Source organism: Entelurus aequoreus, linkage group LG22 (genome assembly GCF_033978785.1).
Source record: "Entelurus aequoreus isolate RoL-2023_Sb linkage group LG22, RoL_Eaeq_v1.1, whole genome shotgun sequence".
Lineage (NCBI taxonomy): Eukaryota > Metazoa > Chordata > Actinopteri > Syngnathiformes > Syngnathidae > Entelurus > Entelurus aequoreus.
Genome location: NC_084752.1, coordinates 14,790,828 through 14,813,904, shown reverse-complemented (window position 1 = coordinate 14,813,904; position 23,077 = coordinate 14,790,828). Strand labels below are relative to the sequence as shown.

The 23,077-nt window shown below is 38.3% G+C and overlaps 1 protein-coding gene and 1 long non-coding RNA gene across 6 annotated transcripts in view; both read right to left on the bottom strand.

Annotated features, from left to right (window-relative positions):
• Positions 1-8,855, bottom strand: part of hap1 (huntingtin associated protein 1) — a 28,125-nt gene extending 19,270 nt beyond the window's left edge. For 2 of the 3 annotated variants that reach the window (XM_062033141.1, XM_062033143.1), the window contains exons 1-2: positions 8,458-8,854; positions 57-133 (exon numbers count right to left, since the gene is read on the bottom strand). In XM_062033141.1, coding sequence (XP_061889125.1) covers positions 57-133; positions 8,458-8,638 — 258 coding nt within the window. In that variant the 5' untranslated portion in view covers positions 8,639-8,854. Of the gene's footprint in view, positions 1-56; positions 134-8,457 lie in introns of all 3 variants that reach the window. The other variant, XM_062033142.1, reaches the window with a different exon arrangement.
• Positions 8,856-20,198: 11,343 nt separating this feature from the next.
• The window catches only part of LOC133639651 (uncharacterized), a 61,461-nt gene continuing 58,582 nt past the window's right edge, over positions 20,199-23,077 (bottom strand). For all 3 annotated transcript variants that reach the window (XR_009823826.1, XR_009823827.1, XR_009823828.1), the window contains one exon: positions 20,199-20,381. This is a non-coding gene — a long non-coding RNA (uncharacterized LOC133639651). The remainder of the gene's footprint in view (positions 20,382-23,077) is intronic.

Genomic DNA, 23,077 nt, shown 5'->3' with positions numbered 1-23,077 from the left:
AAGTTTAATCCTCTTTAAAGTTCTGTTCATCCTGTTTGTCTGACCGCAAATCTTACCTCCTCCAGCAGGTGTGTGACGGCCTTAATGTCATGATATGTCTTGGTGACCTGGCCCACTCTGTCTGAACACAGCACTGTGGGAGGAAACAGAGGGGGAGGAGTTTCATGAATAAAGGATGAGACACGTCCTGTGATCCATGCATGATACTATTTATTAGAGAAATAATTTAGAACAGGAGAAAATGCAGGCTTCAACTATATGGTCTTCAGTGCCCAATCAGAATATGAATAATACAAGTGAGAAAACGGTTGTGCTCGCTTGTAAATTTGACTTCAAAATACACCCTGACAAGACTTTAGACAAAACTGTTCTCAGGTTTTGAGTAAATAAATGATGTGCATTCAAGTAAAACACTTTAAACATCTTCCTGTATAACATTTTGACAATACAATTGCATTAGAGTCAAAATATTGGGGTCTTTTTTTTAAGTTAATTTAAATTGTGCAGGCGAGTAATAACCTGCGAATAATCATGATTAGTCAAAATTCAAAAGTATGATTAATCTGATTAAAAATGGTAATCAGTTGAAAGCACTAATGCATTAATTTTAAAATCAACCCAATTGGTCAGATTGGTCAACTGTCACCTCTGAAAATTATTTACAATAAATAATCACAAACTTCATTTAAATACATACAAATATAATAATACATATACATATACACACACACACATATATATACATATACCATATACATATGTACATATTAATATATACACACATTTATATACACGCGCACACAGATACACTATATGCACACACACACACGTATACGCTCACCCACTCGCACTTACATATATATGTAAAATATATATATACACATACATACATATATACAAAAATATATGCATATACATATATACACATACATTTACATACATATATACATACACACATATCTATATATACATACGCACATGTATATATACATACACACACATACATATACTGTATGTGTACACATACATACATACATATGGACACATACATACATATATGTATACACATACATATGTACACATACATACATGTATACACATACATATGTACACATACATACATGTATACACAAACATACATGTATACACATACATATGTACACATACATATATACACATTCATATGTACACATTCATATGTACACATACAGTACATATATATATACACATACATATATGTATACACACATATATATACACATACATATATAGTCGTGGTCAAAAGTTTACATACACTTGTAAAGAACAATGTCATGGCTGTCTCGAGTTTCCAATAATTTCTACAGCTCTTATTTTTTTGTGATGGAGTGATTGGAGCACAGCTCAATGTTTGTTTCATCTGACCACAGAATCTTATCTTTGTCCATGTGATGTCAGATGAAACAAAAATTGGGCTGTTTGGCCACAATACCGAGCAATATGTTTGGAGGAGAAAATGTGAGCCCATTAATCCCAGGAACACCATCCCAAAAACAGAATACAATGATTTGCGAAATCCTTTCAACTTATATTCATTGAATAGACTGCAATGAAAATATATTTAATGTTAGAACTGAGAAACATGTTTTTTTTTGCAAATAATCATTAACTTAGAATTTAATGGCAGCAACACATTGCAAGACAGTTGGCACAGGAGCATTTTTACCACTGTGTTACATGGCCTTTCCTTTTAACAACACTCAGTAAACGTTTGGGAATTGAGGAAACCAATTTTTGAAGCTTTTCAGGTGGAACTATTTCCCATTCTTGCTTGATGTACAGCTTAAGTTGTTCAACAGTCCGGGGTCTCCGTAGTGGTATTTTAGGCGTCATATTGCGCCACACATTTTCAATGGGAGACAGGTCTGGACTACAGGCAGGCCAGTCTAGTACCCGCACTCTTTTACTATGAAGCCACGCTGTTGTAACACGTGGCTTGGCATTGTCTTGCTGAAATAAGCAGTGGCGTCCATGAAAAAGACGTTGCTTGGATGGCAACATATGTTGCTCCAAAACCTGTATGTACCTTTCACCATTAATGGTGCATTCACAGATGTGTAAGTTACCCATGCCTTGGGCACTAATACACCCCCATACCATCACAGATGCTGGCTTTTGAACTTTGCGTCTATAACAGTCCGGATGGTCCGCCCCCAGTTTCCAAAAACTATTTGAAATGTGGACTCGTCAGACCACAGAACACTTTTACACTTTGCATCAGTCCATCTTAGATTTGCTCGGGCCCAGCGAAGCTGGCGGCGTTTCTGGGTGTTGTTGATAAATGGCTTTCACTTTGCATAGTAGAGTTTTAACTTGCACTTACAGATGTAGCCACCAACTGTAGTTACTGACAGTGGTTTTCTGAAGTGTTCCCGAGTCAATGTGGTGATATCCTTTACACGCTGATATCGCTTTTTGATGCAGTACCGCCTGAGGGATCCAAGGTCACAGGCATTCAATGTTGGTTTTCAGCCTTGCTGCTTACGTGCAGTGATTTCTCCAGATTCTCTGAACCTTGTGATGATATTACGGACCGTAGATGGTGAAATCCCTAAATTCCTTGCAATAGCTCGTTGAGAAATGTTGTTCTTAAACTGTTCGACAATTTGCTCACGCATTTGTTCACAAAGTGGTGACCCTCGCCCCATCCTTGTTTGTGAATGTCTGAGCATTTCATGGAAGCTACTTTTATACCCAATCATGGCACCCACCTGTTCCCAATTAGCCTGTTCACCTGTGGGATGTTCCATATAAGTGTTTGATGAGCATTCCTCAACGTTCTCAGTCTTTTTTGCAACTTGTGCCAGCTTTTTTGAAACGTGTTGCAGGCATCAAATTCCAAATGAGCTAATATTTGCAAAAAATTGTTTACCAGTTCTAACGTTAAGTATCTTGTCTTTGCAGTCCATTCAATTGAATATAGGTTGAAAAGGATTTGCAAATCATTATATTCTGTTTTTAATTTTATATATATATATATATATATATATATATATATATATATATATATATATATATATATATATATATATATATATATATATATATATATATATATATATATATATATATATATATATATATATATATATATATGTATATGTATATATATATATGTGTGTGTGTGTGTGTGTGTGTGTGTGTGTGTGTGTGTGTGTGTGTGTGTGTGTGTGTGTGTGTGTGTGTGTGTGTGTGTGTGTGTGCGTATTTAAATGCATGTGGTCAGGTGCTGGCTGTTGACCCAAATCACTATGAAAAACTGGAGGATGATTGAAGTGTCTAGAATGTAATTATAGCAGCCACTAGGTTTGCGTTGCTATCACATCGAACAGCCGAAAACTGGCTCGTTATTCAATACTGCAATAATAAAGAGTAGGGGTGCAACGTTACTCTGTGTAGTACTGCACGGGACAATCCGACTTATTAAAAAATAAAAAATTGTGATATTAATGAAAAAATTAATGGAGATAATTATTTTTTTTGCCATGTCGCCCAGCACTAGGGGGTACATTTTAGGGATGGGTATACATGTTTCAATATATTTAATCCACATATATGCTGAGGGCCCTAAAATGCCATCAAAAATGCTAATAATGATAATAATAATAATAATAATAGAAATAGGCCATGTCAAGAGGGCCTTTCACTGTTATTGCTGAGTGCACAGGCCCTGAAAACACAAATAAACAAGGTTTCAAAACATATTCTAAAACAATCTAAATTGCTCAGAGAATAATAACAAAAAAAATGTTTTTAATGATTCAGTTAAGTGGAGCCTTGCTCCATAGACTACAACATCTCCAAGTGGTCAGTCCGATAGTGATCCTCTTAGCTTGATCTTTTTAAGACCAGATAAGACACATCTGAAGACCTGGTTCTGCTGGATACTGATATAGCTCAGTGGGAGAGTCTGCCAGGAATAAACCACCACTAGCATTGAGGGGATAACAAGGGCTGGCTCCTGATTTGTGTTTGCATCTTGGAGCATTGTCTGTTACGATGTTACAAGATGTACAATATTCATTGGTGGTGCACTTTGAGCTTCTCTAAACTTTTGAATGCACCTGTCCAATTATTCAGTATTGTTTGTAAATGTGCTGTCCTATTACAAGGAAATAAACAAGGCATTTGTGGATAATAGTAGTAGTAACAGTAGTAGAATACAACCGCCTTCTTAATCAGGCTTTTCATATTTTGGCATCATGACACCAAGAGGACACCTAACAATTAAGCAACAGTACCGCAACATTACCAGGCTTCAATAATCCAAATAAGTTCATTAGGTATTCAACAAATTATGCAATTTGTTATTCTTATAGCCAAACCTGTGTGTTTACGTCCGTACCCGACGGTTTGGACTACAACTGGTGCCTTCCTCAGAGGTTGTCACTATAAGAATAACCAATTGCATTACCAGGCTTTAAACAGGATGTTAGCCCCTGAGCTTAGAGTGTCACAGAGAATCATCAGCAGCTTGCAACAGCGACACAATGTTGTGAATATTGCCATTTAGATATTTGTTAGAGAACAGAAAGATGTACAATGGAGTTTAACCCTGAACATTTCAATCAATCAATGTTTATTTACATAGCCCTAAATCACAAGTGTCTCAAAGAGCTGCACAAGCCACAACGACATTATTACATTGGACAAATGTACCCACATGAAGGCCTGTGCCGATAAGCAATGAATCAATTAATCGAGCAATGAATGAAAACTAACTTGATAACTTTGCCAGCTTCTATAAATTGCCATGTTTGTGTTTGTTTTCTTTGTCTCGTGCTTTCAATAAGGGTGTAAGAGGGTTCACGCTGTGCATCAATCTCAGCACCTGAATGCGTCTGTTCAATAGTAGAATTAAATGAATGGATAAATGGATAAATAGACTTTTTTGTCAGTCATTTACAATATTTGTCTCTATGAGTGGAGGTGGGACTTCTAGCATCCAGCATCATTGAGAAACACGGCAAGATAACAACAATTAGGTGGAAAAAATATGATTGCAAAGCAAATGTCACATTGTGGGAATGAGCAAGATTAGCCAAACAAAACAAACAAATGAACCAGTATGCCAAATTTTCAACTCCCAACCCCCCACCCAAATTCCCAATCTAGTTTTTCCACCTGGGGAAAAAAAAACTGCATCTCAAGATGGTCATTATTAATTTAAGTGTAATTTTTGCCAACAGAAATTGAGTGTTTATTAGATTTTTGTTTTGTTTTATATTTATATAGGATAATCAAAAACTTTCAAATTACAATGGTAAAAAATACTCATGATAAATTAAGTTTTTTAATTTAATTTAAAGGGTTATTGCATTATAATTATTTCATTTACATTAGTGCTTAAATTGGTCTCAAAATAATACTGACAATATTCGTTTATCGGCAATAATTTGTGAGACAATACAGTATACCGTCTACCAAAATTTGTTATCAGCCCAGGCCTATACCCACAAGTTTAGATATACATACAACATATATGTTAACCTGTAAAGGCTACTGTGTATTTATAGGCTTTTCCTGAAATTTAACTTGAAAGCCCAACATCCCTAACTAACAGTTTTATACTGCAGCTTTATACTACATTTAGTTTGATACTGATCAAACACACAAGTGAATAACCAGAATGATCTTAGCATCACAAAGTAATTTAATTGGGCTTCTTGTATTCAGATGATGAACACTTTGTTTAGGTATCTCTCACAGTACCTAATACGGCTAATGGAGAAACACTAAAGTGTTCAGGGGGAAGTGTGACACTTAAAATTGATGGATGCCCATGAATCACAGAAGACAAACTAGGTCTGCACCACACTGAGCCTGATGATTTACGGTGAAGTTATAATTAGTAAAAAGCTGACATTCAGCGATTGACTGAACAAAAGGGTGAGGTAAGAAGCAGGATGACAAAACCATAAGCCGTTTTAAACGCAACTCAAATGTAATTTTACAGGTGTTTGCTACAGAATAGTGGCCGCCTAACGATTTGCTTGGCATGATTACCTGTTCCTTTAAGTGGAAGCAGCACTTGGAGAGCTTAACTCATTGTTATGTGCCTTACTGGCAGTCCTCATCACATCATAAATCAGTGGCAGTCACAATTCTAGTCTTAATTAAAATGCTTAAAAAATACAGTATACAGCAGTGTTTCTTAAAGGGCCACCAAAAATATATGTTTCTGAGCTGTGGTCTGTATGGGCTGCAGGGATACACACTTTTCCACCAATTGTGGCACCAACTGTGGCAGTAATGACAATATCAAAGAGAAGAAGTTTGAAGCTAATGTCATAGAGAAGTTTCTTAAGCGTAAAAATTATGACTAAAGTGGTGAAGCTGTATTTTCATTTGCAATTCAATTTTATTCACAGTTTATTAAAAAAACACATGTATTATTATTATAATTAAATACGTTTAAATGTATTTATTTTGGCACTGTATAATGGTATGTTTTAGTATGTATTTTTTTATGATTACCTTCTTTTGCACTATATTTGATTAGTATTTATTTTGTAATCAGCCTAAATTAAGCCTTGAGAATAATATTTGTGATTAACACATGCTTTCATATCATTTGACAAGTCTTATCCTGTTAAACTGTAAGTAGGGTAGATTTAACTATGGAAAAATCAAGAGTATAATTACTAATTGTTAACAGTGTTAATATTTGAGAGGGCTCTGGCCTTGCTCTGTAGTGGGAAAGTTGGGCCCCAAGATCAAAAAGGTTAAGAACCCTGGTATACAATATACAGTTAAGTTTACTACTACCACCACATGTTTTTCCTCATGTAGCTACTATATTAGAAATGAGGACTGAACCCGTAAAAAAGATTCAAGTAGAAATATATACAGTATTTAGCTATGTTAAACACAATCCTATTTGAACGGTTTTACTTTACATGTTTTAATGAAAATACATCACATACATTTTAAATATTCATAATTTAAGGTTACTAGTATAAACTAGGCCCATGCAATCACATTATGATTTTTCAGATGATGAGTGTGTAAGATCAATTAAAATATATAACCCTGAACTTCGTCCAATTTAATGTAACATCAGAACTATCCATCAATTTCTACCGCTTGTCCTTTTCAAGGCCACAGGGTGAAGGATAGACAACAATTCACTCACATTCACACACTAAGGCCCATTTACTTTTGCCAATCAGCCTATACCCAGGTGCATGCTCTGAGGGAACCCATGCAGTCACGAGGAGAACATGCAAACTGAGCCCGGGAATCGAACCCATGACCTTCTGCTGAACAAATTAGAACCAGTCTTGTTTCAAATATGTATAAACAAGGGAGATGGATATCAATGTGAAATTGACTCATTTGCTTCACAGGCATCACAGTAGTTTATGAGAAATAAACTGTTGTTTCAGGAAATCGTTAAATTAAGAATGCAAAAACTAATCTGATTTATTTCCTCTTGACCTGGCCGCCGCAGCGTCAGAATCAGGGTAAGAATTAAAGGTTTCTAAGGTTTCGCCAGTGCTAATTCTAGAGAGCTACAATAAACCAAAATCCTATAGACTGTTCTCCTAAGGTTGGGCTGATTTAGGTATACTTATGACGTCTGTTAGAGCGCAGGGTTCAGACAGGGAGGATGAACTGCGGGATTAAGATTCACATTGTGCCATTGAGTCTATTGTTGTTTCAAGATCAGAAGTTCTTCAAATTGGCTTACAGAGCTTTCAGAGTTTGTTTTCAATAGAAGCCTAGAAGGTTTCTTTAATAGTAAGTAAGACTTCTACAAAAATAAACCAGGTAATTTATACTCTCAAATAACACATACACTCAACATAACACTGTTTAGAAATGTATAGTTTTTTTGGAGGTGTGCCTGTGTTGTGGTGTTGGGGTAAGTACCAGGCACACACTGATGCAAAGCTCCACGCTGCTACTGTGCTTTAATAATAAATTATTTAACATTCGATAGCTTCAAATGAGCATTACTGAAGATGTACCAGAAGTCGTTCAGCAACACACGCAGGGTACATACATGCACATATAAAAAATGATTATTATTATTATATACAATTATTTTCTATTTATAGAACAATCAAACAAAGAATGCACCCAAATACTAGTTTGCTTACTCAGCATACTGCAGAGTGCAAAGACACATGCTCAGTGACCTTCACCGCACTGAAACACTGAAGATGAATATATGAGCACTTTCAGAATTTACAAAGCAGTCTTATAAATAGAAATAGTATTTTGCAGACGGGAACATTCATCACACTGTCAAAATCATGACTTAACCTTGCACTCTGCAGTACCATTTCGCATTAAAGCTCTTAGGTAACAAACCTCAGCCATCCAACCAATGACAATTCCTTAGTCAGCAAACTAGAACTACTGTCCAGGACTTATTCGTCCTAATATTCCATTCAACATTTCTTATCTCACCTTGCGTCACCTCCCTGCAAAGGTTATTATTGTTGTTATTATTGTTGTTGCTGTTGTGGCATGCTTTGTCCTGCAGTGCAATACTAGCAGTGCCCCCCTCTTCTTCCTCTTCCTCAGATGCAGAGGAGATCCACACCTCCATGGTAACCATAGAAAAACTGCCTTCACTCTTGTCGTCCATCAGTTAAATCCTGTCGTCTTTTAAATCCTGTCCTCTTTTCATTCTACTGCTGGGTCCTGAAGCTGAGCCTGAGCATTCTGCAGCTGGATGTGGTAAAAACAAGATCCACTTGCCTCAGAAAAGAGGGCGTATACACCTGTGTTTGTTTGTGGGGACTACTCTGAGCTACTTGGTGCTAATCCCTCAGTATGTAGGCTCCATCTGTCGTCATTCCTGCCTTCGTTCACCTGGCCACGTTGGACTAACCGGTAAGAATATCAGGGAAAGAGAGGAGTAGGGGCGGTGAATGAAGCACAGTCTTTTTCTCAATAAGAAGAACACTTATTGATCCCCACTGGCTTCATCCATTAAATAGTTGTTTCATACGACAATAAATAAACACAAGTCTGGAATTGGAAGGCTGATGGCGTTTAAGAAGATGCTGTATTAAGCCTGCACACCCCTGCAACACTATTGAGATGGTAGGTTCCGCCAACGTCAATGGATGCTCTGATTCTGCACACAGACCTAATGCCAGCATTACAGTGGGGAGGGCTCAGCGTAACGCTGCGCCAGACAGAGACACACCCACTCACTCTGCATCGGGCTGATTCTGAATGCAATAGTGGTGAAGCAGTTCCAGTTTATGTACAGTATGTTGGACTATGATGTCTGGAAATGAACACTTAACATTGTTTTACTTGTTAGCATTAATTCATTTATATCATGTATTATATATTAATATATTATACTAAATTAGTAAACATATAACACAAATACATTGACCTTCCCAGTGAATTCATAAGTTGTTTTGTTTGTTTTTTAAAAACAATTTGCCTCTCAACATGATTCTCACTGGCTGGCTTTTCCCGTTACAGTTCCTAACCTAGACACTGCAGTTTTTTAAATATTAACCACCTCATTCATTTTTCACCCACAAACTGACTACGCAAGGTGAAATGCATCAAGCAAGATATAGTAGACACAGAAGAAAACTTAAATTGCTCTTGCATTTCTTCCATCCATCCATTTTCTACCGCTTATAGTGTGTGAATGTGAGTGTGAATGTTGTCTATCTGTGTTGGCCCTGCAATGAGGTGGCGACTTGTTCAGGGTGTACCCCGCCTTCCATCCGAATGCAGCTGAGATAGGCTCCAGCACCCCCCGCCACCCCGAAAGGGACAAGCGGTAAAAAATAGATGGATGGATGTCCCTATCGGGGTCGCGGTGGGTGCTGGAGCCTATCTCAGCTGCATTCGGGCGGAAGGCGGGATACACCCTGGACAAGTCGCCACCTCATTGCAGGGCCAACACAGATAGACAACATTCACATTTACATTCACACACTAGGGCCAACTTAGTGTTGCCAATCAACCTATCCCCAGGTGCATGTCTTTGGAGGTGGAAGGAAGCCGGAGTACCCTGAGGGAACCCACGCAGTCACGGGTAGAAAATGCAAACTCCACACAAAAAGACCCTGAGCCCGGGGATCGAACCCAGGACCTTTGTAATGTGAAGCACATGCACTAACCCCTTTCACACCGTGCTGCCCTGCATTTCTTCCATAATCTTTAAAAGTGATTGTCAGTCTGTGAATAATAAATTGGCTATAATTATCAAGACCATAGGATAAATAGAGGCCTCAGAGAATGTTTCTATTATAAAATTTTAACTGTTTAAAAACTATCTCCTACAAGATCTTTGAGAGGGGCAGCTTTAAAATGGGCCTACATTTAGCTAAACTTGGGGTTCAATCAATACGTGTTTTAGGAACCACACAAGAATACAAACTGCTATTCATGATTTCAAGAACTTTAGCATACTAAAAATAAGACCAACAAAAGACCAACAGCACAACAGTGTAAAATGTACGTTAACACACAACAAGAATGAACCACTGGTAATTACGGCTAACAACGCTAGCACTAACATTAAACATGTAAATTAATGAAAGATTCCTTACAAAGTGCCTGCAAGGAATGCTTGGTACGACTGTGGGAGCTCCTCTTTGACAATATGATATAGTCAATACCGCCAATTGTTTTGTTTATTTTCACAGAACACAGCCATCATAATGCAATGAGGAAGGACTATAGGAAAGATACACTACATTGCCAAAAGTATTTGGCCACCTATCCAAATGATCAGAATCAAGTGTCCTAATCACTTGGCCCGGCCACAGGTGTATAAAATCAAGCACTTAGGCACGGAGACGGTTTCTACAAACATTTGTGAAAGAATGGGTCGCTCTCAGGAGCTCAGTGATTTCCAGCGTGGAACTGTCATAGGATGCCACCTGTGGAACAAATCCAGTCGTGAAATTTCCTCGCTCCTAAATATTCCAAAGTCAACTGTCAGCTTTATTATAAGAAAATGGAACAGTTTGGGAACAACAGCAACTCAGCCAAGAAGTGGTAGACCACGTAAACTGACAGAGAAGAGTCAGCGGATGCTGAAGCGCATAGTGCAAAGGGGTCGCCGAATTTCTGCACAGTCAGTTGCTACAGAGCTCCAAACTTCATGTGACCTTCCAATTATCCCACGTACAGTTCGCAAAGAGCTTCATGGAATGGGTTTCCATGGCTGAGCAACTGCATCCAAGCCATACATTAACAAGTCCAATGTAAAGCGTCGGATGCAGTGGTGTAAAGCTCGTCGCCACTGGACTCTAGAGCAGTGGAGACGCGTTCTCTGGAGTGATGAATCAGGCTTTTCCATCTGGCAATCTGATGGACGAGTCTGGGTTTGGAGGTTGCCAGGAGAACGGTACATTTCGGACTGCATTGTGCCGAGTGTGACATTTGGTGGAGGAGGAATTATGGTGTGGGGTTGTTTTTTCAGAAGTTGGGCTTGGCCCCTTAGTTCCAGTGAAAGGAACTTTGAATGCTCCAGGATACCAAAACATTTTGGACAATTCCATGCTCCCAAACTTGTGTGAACAGTTTGGAGCGGGCCACTTCGTCTTCCAACATGACTGTGCACCAGTGCACAAAGCAAGGTCCATAAAGACATGGATGGCAGAGCCTGTTGTGGATGAACTTGACTGGCCTGCACAGAGTCCTGACCTGAAACCGATAGAACACCTTTGGGATGAATTAGAACGGAGACTGAGAGCTATGCCTTCTCGTCCAACATCAGTGTGTGACCTCACCAATGCGCTATTGGAAGAATGGTCCTATAAACACACACTGCAACCTTGTGGATGGCCTTCCCAGAAGAGTTGAAGCAGTAATAGCTGCAAAAGGTGGACCAACATCATATTGAACCCTATGGGTTAGGAATGGGATGGCACTTCAAGTTCATATGTGAGTCAAGGCAGGTGGCCAAATACTTTTGGCAATATAGTGTATGTTTATGTGTTTGGGAGCCAGGTCTATGGCGATCACTGTGCATGTCTGTATGATGCGGTTTCGTTGAGTACAAGTTTCACTTTGTGCAAAACTATTCATGTGGACAGCGCCTATGATAACTATAATGGTTTAAAAATGTATACATTGGAATAACTGAAGCCTTTCTGGGTTGCTGATATAAATAACATGTCATCAGGGTGTCAAAATACAAATGCAAAGCTGCAGCGGAAACTATTTCAGATGCCAAGTGACAGAAGGTTAATCAGCTTGGTGACATTTGACCTATGTGACTCACTTAAGTGGCAGCATGTGGAAGAGAAGGGACATTAGGTTGAAGAGTAATCTCTGAGTTTTGGGTCATTGTAGACAAGACAGAAGGTTACTAATTTGTGTGTAGACAAATTAGTAACCTTCTGTCTTGTCTGCACTCTGAATGCACTCTGAGGGCATTCAGAGTGCAGTACTGAGAAACTGACTATTTTCTTACTTCTCCTCCAATCAACAAATGAAGAGTGGGACAATGAAAGATTCTATATTTAAAATATAAATATGATAAAAAGCATGAAACACTTGATGGATGCTTTTGAGGTCAGTAGTGGTATGAAAAGTAGGCCATGTCCACACGAACACGGATACTTAATAAATGCATTCTAAAATGACTTACTGTATGATTGAATGTAAACATGCTGCTATTTTCATTCTACATTGATAAAAAAGACACATCAAAATGGGCGTTGTGACACAATCATCAGCATACTTGCCAACCCTCCCGGATTTTCTGGGAGACTCACGAATTTCAGTGCCTCTCCCGAAAATCTCCCGGGACAACCATTCTCCCGAATTTCTCCCGATTTCCAGCTGGACAACTATATTGCGGGCGTGCCTTAAAGGCACTGCCTTTAGCGTCGTCTCTCACCTGAAAAGGAGACTATTATATATGTCTCCAAAGGTTTATCTATAACCCATAAAGTAGGCAGGCACGGAGCTATTTCTCAGCGTGTGTTTATACCAGCCGGCATGTTAATACACTGACACACAACATCCGTATTCCCATCATGCATTGCTTCAAAACTACGGCAAGTAGTAATGTCCAAAATTTCCAGCCGGACAAACAATATTGGGGGCGTGCCTTAAAGGCACTGCCTTTAGCGTCCTCTCACCTGAAAAGGAGACTATTATATATGTCTCCGTTATCCATAGGTTTATCTATAACCCATAACACGGTGGCCGAAAGGATATAGTCACTCATGAAAGGTCAGAGAAGCACAAGGCGGCGGCAACGCAGTATTATGGGCCACCTTGCAAGCAACATCCCGTTCTCATTTGCGGATGTTTTCAACAAATCCGTGAAGGATATGTTCCCGGATTCAGAGATCGCTCGCCAGTACTCAAATGGCAGAACAAAGGCTACTCAAATAGTGAAACGTAAGTGTTATTTTTTTTTTAACGTAAGCAGCAAGTACAGTACAGTTAGTAGAAGAACTGTGTGTTCATTACTCTGTGCTGTACTATATATATATATATATATATATATATATATATATATATATATATATATACAGTATACATATATATATATATATATATATATATATATATATATATATATATATATATATATATATATATATATATATATATATATATAAGAAATATTTTAATTTCAGTGAATTCTAGCTATAAATATACTCCTCCCCCCTGAACACGCCCCCACCCCGCCAATCTCCCGAATTCTGAGTTTTCAAGTTTGGCAAGTGTGATCATCAGTGCCAATGACAGTCAGCTGTTTTGGATACGATCGCTGTCAAACCTCTAGCTGATGGGACAACTTTGACAAGCAAGACTTTCTGGTTTGTGTCTTAAGAAAGGTGCAACATTATCTTATGTTTTTAATCCTTGTTTAACAACAGATCATGACGTTTACTTACATGTGTTTGTTCCATTTGTGTCGATGGAGCCGGCCTGTAACATGTCATTAATTGATGACTGAATGCGTTAAAATTCCACGAGAGTTTTGTTTTAGGCACTTAAATATTTAAGAGGTTTCCTTGGCTTCTTGTCTAGTGGCTACTGTTTGACCATAGTCAGCAGCGTTGCAACTGCTTCAATATTACTAATCCTTGTCTCCATGGAGACAAATCAAGTACGATTATATCAAGTATCAACCCTTTAGGGCGCATGATAGCTCTTCATGCTTCACTTCACACCGCAGCACGTCAAAGCCTTATTAATGGATGAGTATAATCTTATCTATAGTTGACAAAGTCAACACAAGATAACATTACGTCCAATCATTAACCACTAAGGCTACCATCTTGACTTTGAACACACTGATCACATTTGAATGAAGGGCATACTTAATCAACAGCCATACATGTCACACTAAGGGTGGCCGTATGAACAAGGCCAACACTGTCATAAAAATGTGCCATATAGTGAAACCACACTAAAAAACAATGACAAACACATTTTGGGAGAATATCTGCACCGCAACACAACATAAACACTACAGAACAAATTGCCAGAATTCCCTGCAGTACCAACTCTACAATGGGACGCTACAATACAAACAAACGCTATTGGTGGATCTACACCTAACATCCACTGTAATGATACCAAAAACAATAGCGTATCTAGTCGATACTACTCTAATTCAATCAATATTTTTTAACATCACAAAATCTGCTTTCATTTAAAGAAAAATTATATTATGTTTATAAACTGGGCAGCACGGTGGTACAGGGGTTAGTGCATGTGCCTCACAATATGAAAGTCCTGAGTAGTCCTGGCTTCAATCCCGGGCTCGGGATCTTTCTGTGTGGAGTTTTTACATGTTCTCCCCGTGACTGTGTGGGTTCCATCCGGGTGCTCCGGCTTCCTCCCACCGCCAAAGACATGCACTTAGGGATAGGTTGATTGGCAACACTAAAATTGGCCCTAGTGTGTGAATGTGAGTGTGAATGTTGTCTGTCTATCTGTGTTGGCCCTGTGATGAGGTGGCAACTTGTCCAGGGTGTACACCGCCTTCCGCCCGAATGCAGCTGAGATAGGCTCCAGCACCCCCCGCAACCCCAAAAGGGACAAGCGGTAGGAAATGGATGGATGGATGGATGTTTATAAACTCAGGAAATATGTCCCTGGACACATGAGGACTTTGAATATGACCAATGTATGATCCTGCAACTACTTGGTATCGGATTGATACCCAAATTTGTGGCATCATCCAAAACTAATGTAAAGTATCTAACAACAGAAGAATAAGTGATTATTACATTTTAACAGAGGTGTAGATAGAACATGTTGAAACAGAAAATAACTAAATTTTAACAGTAAATGAACAAGTAGACTAATCATTCATTTTCTACCACTTGTCCTTAATAATGTTGACACAATAATAGAATGATAAATGACACAATATGTTACTGCATATGTCAGCAGCTGAATTAAGAGCCCTTGTTTGCTTACTTACTACTAAAAGACAACTTGTCTTATATGTTCAAAATTTTATTTAAGGACAAAATTGCAATAAGAAACATATGTTTAATGTAGCCTAAGATTTTTTGTTGAAATAAAGCCAATAATGCCATTGTTTGTGGTCTCGTTTATTTAGAAAAGTACCGAAATATTTTGGTATCGGGACAACAGTACATGTAATATATCACCATTTTGCTGATTAAACATGTCATAGTGTTGGGTTTCAGCACCACAGGTGCGTATGCGCGCTTTAAAAAACAAAATAATTCATAATATTCCCCGGGCTCTGTATAAGTGCAGGCATGTCTTTGTAGCCTACAATGGGAGGGTGGCACACGTCTTGTGTGAAGAAACGCATGTCAAATGTGCATTATTGAATGACAAGGCGCTTCATATGAAATTTTACCCCAAACGTATTCCTGGCAACGTAATGCTCTGTCACTGATTAGAATATGAAGACAGATTTCCCTTCTGAATTCCGATGGCTTTTGTAGCGCGGGTCACTGGTAGTTGAAATACTAAGTAGAAGGTCTTGGTTTCAAATCCATATTGGAGTTATAGTGATGTAAGGTTTTTAAACTTGTGTTTTAATGATGTTAACATTTTTAATAAAATAAACTTCAGCATATTGATTAAATAAAATGGATTGTTCATTGTGTTGCTCAAGGTAATGGTATTTATATGTTGCAGGGATACCCTAGTGGCTCCCTCGACCTCTTTCAGAGATGTGTGAAAATGGAAAAAGATGAAGAAAAAAATATATTTTTTGTTATATTTTCTGTAGGAGAACAAACATGACACAAACCTTCCTATTTGTAAGAAATCCCACTGTTTGTTATACATGCTTTACTGATGAGAGTATTTGGCAAGCACCGTTTTGTTCTACTAATTTCAGCGATCCTTGAACTCATCGTAGTTTGTTTACATGTGCAACTTTCTTTGATGATGCCACAGAAAAACAGGTTTTATGCCACTCCTTCTTTGTCTCATTTTGCCCACCAAACGTTTTATGCTGTGTGTGAATGCACAAAGGTGAGCTTTGTGGATTTTATTGATTTGCTGGAGTGCTAATCAGGCATATTTGGTCAATCTATAACTGCAAGCTAATCGATGCTAACATGCTATTTAGGCTAGCTGTATGTACATATTGCATCATTATGCCTCGTTTGTAGGTATATTTGAGCTCATTTAATTTCCTTTACTTATGTACTCTGTGTCTTTAATTTATATTTGCATGTCTCATGACACATTATTTGTATGTAATATTGGCTGCATTTATGATAGTTGTTTATGTGCCATGTTGTTCCAGACCACAGCAAACGTTACGCAGCTTGCAAAGATTGTAATAAATCCATTAGAAGAAGACACACCGCCGTTTCCTTTAACTTGGACACACACATCTATACCTTTGGCCATTCTGAGCCAGTAATTTCCAGAAGTTATCTCATCCTCTGACAAGCCTCCATTTTAATAATAATTTCAAATGTTGCAAAAATGTGTAGAATAAAAATTAAAATACAACATTTCTGTCAACGAACATTTGCGTCAGCCTTTGATAGTAGGCTAATATAGACACTTAAATCATGTGTTGCCTTCATTATAACACTTATATAAGGCTTTTCATTTTTTGCAGCTCCGGACAGATTTTTATTTTTGGTCCAATATGGCTTTTTCAACATTGTGGGTTGCCGACCCCTTGTCTAGTATAATAAAAAATATATATATCATAACAGAGGTTTAATGCCATAAAGTCAGCTCTGACTGCTTTTCCAGGCATCTAATTGGACAGAATGTGCATGACAGCTGGCATATGCGTTTGTGCATAGACAGACACAGTTTTGAAACTACACTCGTGTGAATGGAGATCCTTTTAATCATGGATATGGGTTTTTGAAACTACTTGTGTACGTGTGAACATGGCCTTAGAGCCGACAAAAGTAGGACATGTAGAGAAAACTGAACTTACAGAAGTACTTGAACGTCTCTTCAATCTGCTGGTGTGTGAGGCCCAGGACGACCACTGGGGGCAAAAGAGGAGTGTGCAGCCAGTCGTCATTGTCGTAACCAAACACACTGTCTGCTCGGAGAGTGTAGTTGGGTTGACCTTCTGACAGGAGGCTCACTATCTCCAACTCAGGAAGGTCTGCACACAGGTCTGACCAATAGCAAGGTTTATGATATTGTGCAAGTGTGTGAGCAATTTTGGCAATAATTAGTGATGTCCCAATCTGATATTGATATCACATATTGGTCCGATACCAGCAAAAAAACAAGTATTGGATAATACCGGTTTGCATCTATAATCTCTGATATAAGCTCTGATACAATCAGTCCTGCAGCGGCGTTTACTTGTACAAAGCTGGACGAACAGTTAACATTTAAATGTTGTTCAATAAGCACACAAGATTGCTCTTTCCTTGTATTTTTGTCAAGTTAATTACATAGCGTAAACATGGTAAGTTATACTGTGGGAAGCAAGCAGCTACACAACAACTAAGCACAAAATAACAATAGCTAGACATACATAATACGTACGTAATAGTGCCTTGAATTGAAAAATATTGCAGTCTAAACATGACATTTGTCAATATAAACAAGTATAACATTATTATAGTTGCATATTACTTAGACAAAAAGTATCTAAGGCAGAAGAATATTGGAAAGTATCCAGTAACAAACGTATCTGGATCATTTAACTTTCTCTGGCATGCACCTAATTTAATGAACTAATGTGACCTCTTGGTGTTGCCAAAACTCAAATTAACACTCCACTTCAAAAGCATTATTCTGTCATAAGTTTAGTGTTTCCAAAGCTACCGATATTCTTAAGAGTAATTTCACTTGAACACAACTTTTGTAACATTCCACACTACACAATAATAAAAGTGTGTACTTTTATGCCATAAAATTAGTGTTTTTTTATTTTCTGTTAGACTAGTTTCACTTGATCAAACCTTTTCTAACATTCGACACTACGAAACGATAAAAGTATGTACAATGATTGCTGATGATATTGTAATATTATTGGTATCGGATAACACTCAAGGCTCCAATATCGGTATCATATCGGAAGTGAAAAAGTTGTATCTGGACACCCCCACGTAATCAATATACAGCTTCGGTCAAAGGTTTACATACCGTATTTTCCGGACCATAGGGCGCACCAAATTATAAGGCGCACTGCCGATGAATGGTCTATTTTTGATCTTTTTTCATATATTAGGCGCACCGGATTATAGGGCGCATTAAAGGAGTTATATATATATATTTTTTCTAAATGTAAAACACTTCCTTGTGGTCTACATAACATGTAATGGTGGTTCTTTGGTCAAAATGTTGCATAGATTATGTTTTACAGATCATCTTCAAGCCGCTTTCTGACAGTCGCTTCCGGATGCGCTGTGTTATTTACGTGGCTCACCTTCGACAGCGTCTTCTCCCTGTCATCTTTGTTGTAGCGGTGTAGCGTTCAAGGACGGGAGTGGAAGAAGTGTCAAAAGATGGCGCTAACTGTTTTAATGACATTCAGACTTTACTTAAATCAATAACGGAGCAGCATCTCCTCATCCGGAAACAACAACACCAGAAATTTGTCCCGTGAAAAACCGTCCGACCAGAACTCTAATAACTAAAGTTCCTTGGGTGAATTATGTAAACTCACTATGTCTGTGTGTAACCTACTCAGTGGCCTAGTGGTGAGAGTGTCCCCCCTGAGATCGGTAGGTTGTGAGTTCAAACCCCGGCCGAGTCATACCAAAGACTATACAAAAAGGACCCATTACCTCCCTGCTTGGCACTCAGCATCAAGGGTTGGAATTGGGGGTTAAATCACCAAAAATGATACCCGAGCGCGGCCACCGCTGCTGCTCACTACTCCCCTCACCTCCCAAATGCAGAGGACAAATTTCACCACACCTAGTGTGTGTGTGACAATCATTGGTACTTTAACTTTAGCGCTTTCATGGCGAGTTTACTGACAGATATAAGTAAGAACTTTACGCTACTTTATATTAGAAATGGCAACAGCGGAGGATGAATGTCCCATAACAAGAAGATAGAGAAAAAGAAGAAGCTTATCGACTACGGTTTCGGCACAAACTACAAAGGCGGACGCACGCAATTTTTTAAAGATTCCTGCAGATCCCAAATACAGATCAGCAGGTACCAGAAGGTAAGAAAAGTTGCTTTTGCATAATATTGCGAAACAAAATGCCAGATAATATATGTTACCTTATACACACACCAGAATAATACTCCTATGTTGAAGCACATCAAACAGTGCAGCCTAAACTTATCTCTCATGTTTGACTGCCATCTACTGGTCACACTTATCACTACACCATGTACCAAATAAAATTGCTTTAAAGTGGGTAAGCTCAACCAAACGTATTCCTTACATTAGGTGCACCGGGTTATAAGGTGCACTGTCGAGTTTTGAGGGGGAAAAAAGGATTTTACGTGCGCCTTATAGTCCAGAAAATACGGTACATTCTTCATGGACATTATTTTTTGAGCCCCGAATGATTTTTTTTAAGAAATCTTTCTTCCATTATTACAAAAGTGGGTGCAATATACGGAACTTTTAAATCAATATTTTTTATGGTAAGATCATTAGAATCTGACCTACCCGTTACAGTGGATACGTCAATGCAGCTTGGTCGTGCCAGCTCCCTTTCAGCTGAGGCAAGCTTAATAGGATGTGGGTCCACATCCAGGGCCCCTGGCACCTCCCCCCAGCCCCCATGGAGGGAGAAGGCAGACTGGGAGTCCAGGTGGGCCTGTGTGGGCCAGGAGGTAGAAGAATGAGGAGTACAAGAAGAAAACACGATGGGTGAGCTTGATGGTGGATGGTGAGGCCAACTCTTTCTGAAGTCAACCTGTGGGACTGAGGGCCCCCTGGTGGCTCAGGGAGAAGGTACAGGCTGGAATACAATCAAGATCTGGTGAGGAAAGAAAATAAGTGTAAGAATAGAGAGCAAAGAATCAGAATATTGGTGTTAACTATTTTAAAACTTTTTCCAAGATGAATGGAAAGCATGAGAAAGATTCAAATGTAACAAATGGATAGTTGGAAAATAACTTATATACTGGATAAATGTACTTTATATTTTTCAAATGTATATATTTGAAAAGAAAATAAACATTTTGGTTAACCAAAGAGCCTTTCAGTTGACACAAAAGAGGGCCAGGCCTCATCCTGAGTGCATTTTAGAGTAACCGGTATAAAGTTACAACCCTCTGAAGCTGCATAGATCAGGTTCTTATAACTGCACCACACCCATGAACACACAGTACTAGTAGTACACACACACACTACACACTACAATATACTGTATCATGCATGCATCATTCTGCTTCAGTTGTATATGCTGACACAAACTTCAATAGCTATGAGTCAAACAAAGAAAGAAAAAATTTAAAAATAAGGGATGCGCATGATTTATCATTTAATCGTTCATTGGTGAATAAAAAAAAATTCTGGTAACTCACACCCACTTGGTATACAAAAACACATGACTCAGGCATAAACAAAACAAACTGAACAACTTTACAAAAACATTGTATTATATGTCAAAATGTAGGACAATCTGTAATGTAATAGCATTGCAGCTACTTCCCCTGAGCGTATTCAAATGTTTATAAACCGGGCAGCTAATGTTGTATTTTCATTATTAACCCTCGAGTATATAAGTGGAATAGAGATTTATTTGTGGGGGAACCACTTTATTCCTTACTTTCTTTGTAACGCTCAGCAATCTAGTAAGGCTCAAAACTAGTTTTACTGGTGTTTGTCAGCAGAGGCCACTGTTCCATGTGGGACAAGCGAAAGTTGTATGCCATTTCTTTCATTAAATATACACTACAGGCCAAAAGTTTGGACACACCTTCTCATTCAATGCGTTTTCTTTATTTTCATGACTATTTACATTGTAGACTGTCACTGAAGACATAAAAACTATGAATGAACACATGTGGAGTTATGTACTTAACAAAAAAAGGTGAAATGACTGAAATCATGTTTTATATTGTAGTTTCTTCAAAATAGCCACCTTTTGCTCTGATCACTGCTTTGCACACTCTTGGGATTCGTTCGATGAGCTTCAAGAGGTAGTCACCTGAAATGGTTTTCACTTCACAGGTGTCATAGTTGTGATGCCTTCAGTGACAATCTACAATAGTCATGAAAATGAAGAAAACGCATTGAATGAGAAGGTGTGTCCAAACTTTTGGCCTGCACTGTATATGCCAGGTTGTTGTTTAACACAAAATTGAACACGTTTTGTAATGTAAATATAACACAAAAAGCTCCCAAGCTACTGTGGTTGGGGAACATGAGAACACTTGAGATCTTAATCGAGTTATGGAAGTCAATAACACAAGCTGTCCAGAGGGTTCAGCACAGACACTGGTGCACCCATCATTCAGCACTCACCTAATTATACATAAATAACCCAACTTCCTCACCGGCACCCATATCACTAACACAAGCCCTTTCCTTCCCTTTATCCTGATTGTTCTCACAGGCCCTATCAGTCAGCTGACCGTGTTAGTTTGTAGCAAACATTTATTCATCACACTTGTGCCCAAAGGGATGTGAGGCCATCTCTAAACTAGAATATAATAGAAGTGCAAAGACAATTAGCACTAATATTTGTCTGTGCTCACTCTAAATACTTGCATTTTTTATTTATTTACAATATACTCAAAGTATTAAACTAACAGGGAATTTTAAGCAAACTCCTGAAGGGAAACAGCACATTCACAATCCCTATGTAGGAATTTTGCATTCTAATTTGTAATATACGGCATGTACGAGATGGCCAACCATGCAGACAATAGGAGTATTCTATTCGGCTCATAAAGCCCTCTAAAAAAAAACATTACACCATTTATATCTCGTGTCCTGATTATTAACAAAGTATTAGCCATATTATTCTTATAAGCGCAAACCTTTATCCTGTATGGTTACAATACTTTTTTTCAGTTTATTACAAACTGTATTGTTGATACCAAACTCTATTGCTGATATAACAGGAATCATACATGTACATATTTTCATTCAATGTGTATATTAATGTACTTTTATTTGTGTGCTTAGATTTACAGCAAATTCATTGTAGAGACTATTAACAACCTCAAGTTGTTTCAGTATTTAAACTATAATTCAAAGGACTGTTTACTTATCTGCCAAACTAAATTCCAACATTCAGGGAGCGCAGAATATGTAAAACCAGAGGTGTACAAAGTTCAGCCTGTGTTACTTTGAAGTAATAACAATGGAAAAATACAGCATACCAGTATAATGTAACAAGAAAAAGATACGTTGTATAACTTTTTTTTAGCCTTTTTAAAAGAAAATACATGCATCATAGCCAATGATGCAAATTATAGGATGATGACCTAGTCATACCCTTGGCCACGCCCCCACCACCACAAATAGCTTGGCAATCTGTGGAAAACACTGCAGACAGCCTTTGTCCTTGGAGCTTGGACTGCACCTGAGCTTAACTCAACAAGATCCTCAATGGGACTGAGTGCAAACAATGCAATGCCCTTCCAAGAGGGTGTCTACGTGAGCAGAGGCACACAGCGTTGCAAAAGGGAGGGAGCTTTTGGCAAAGCGCTTTCGAATGAA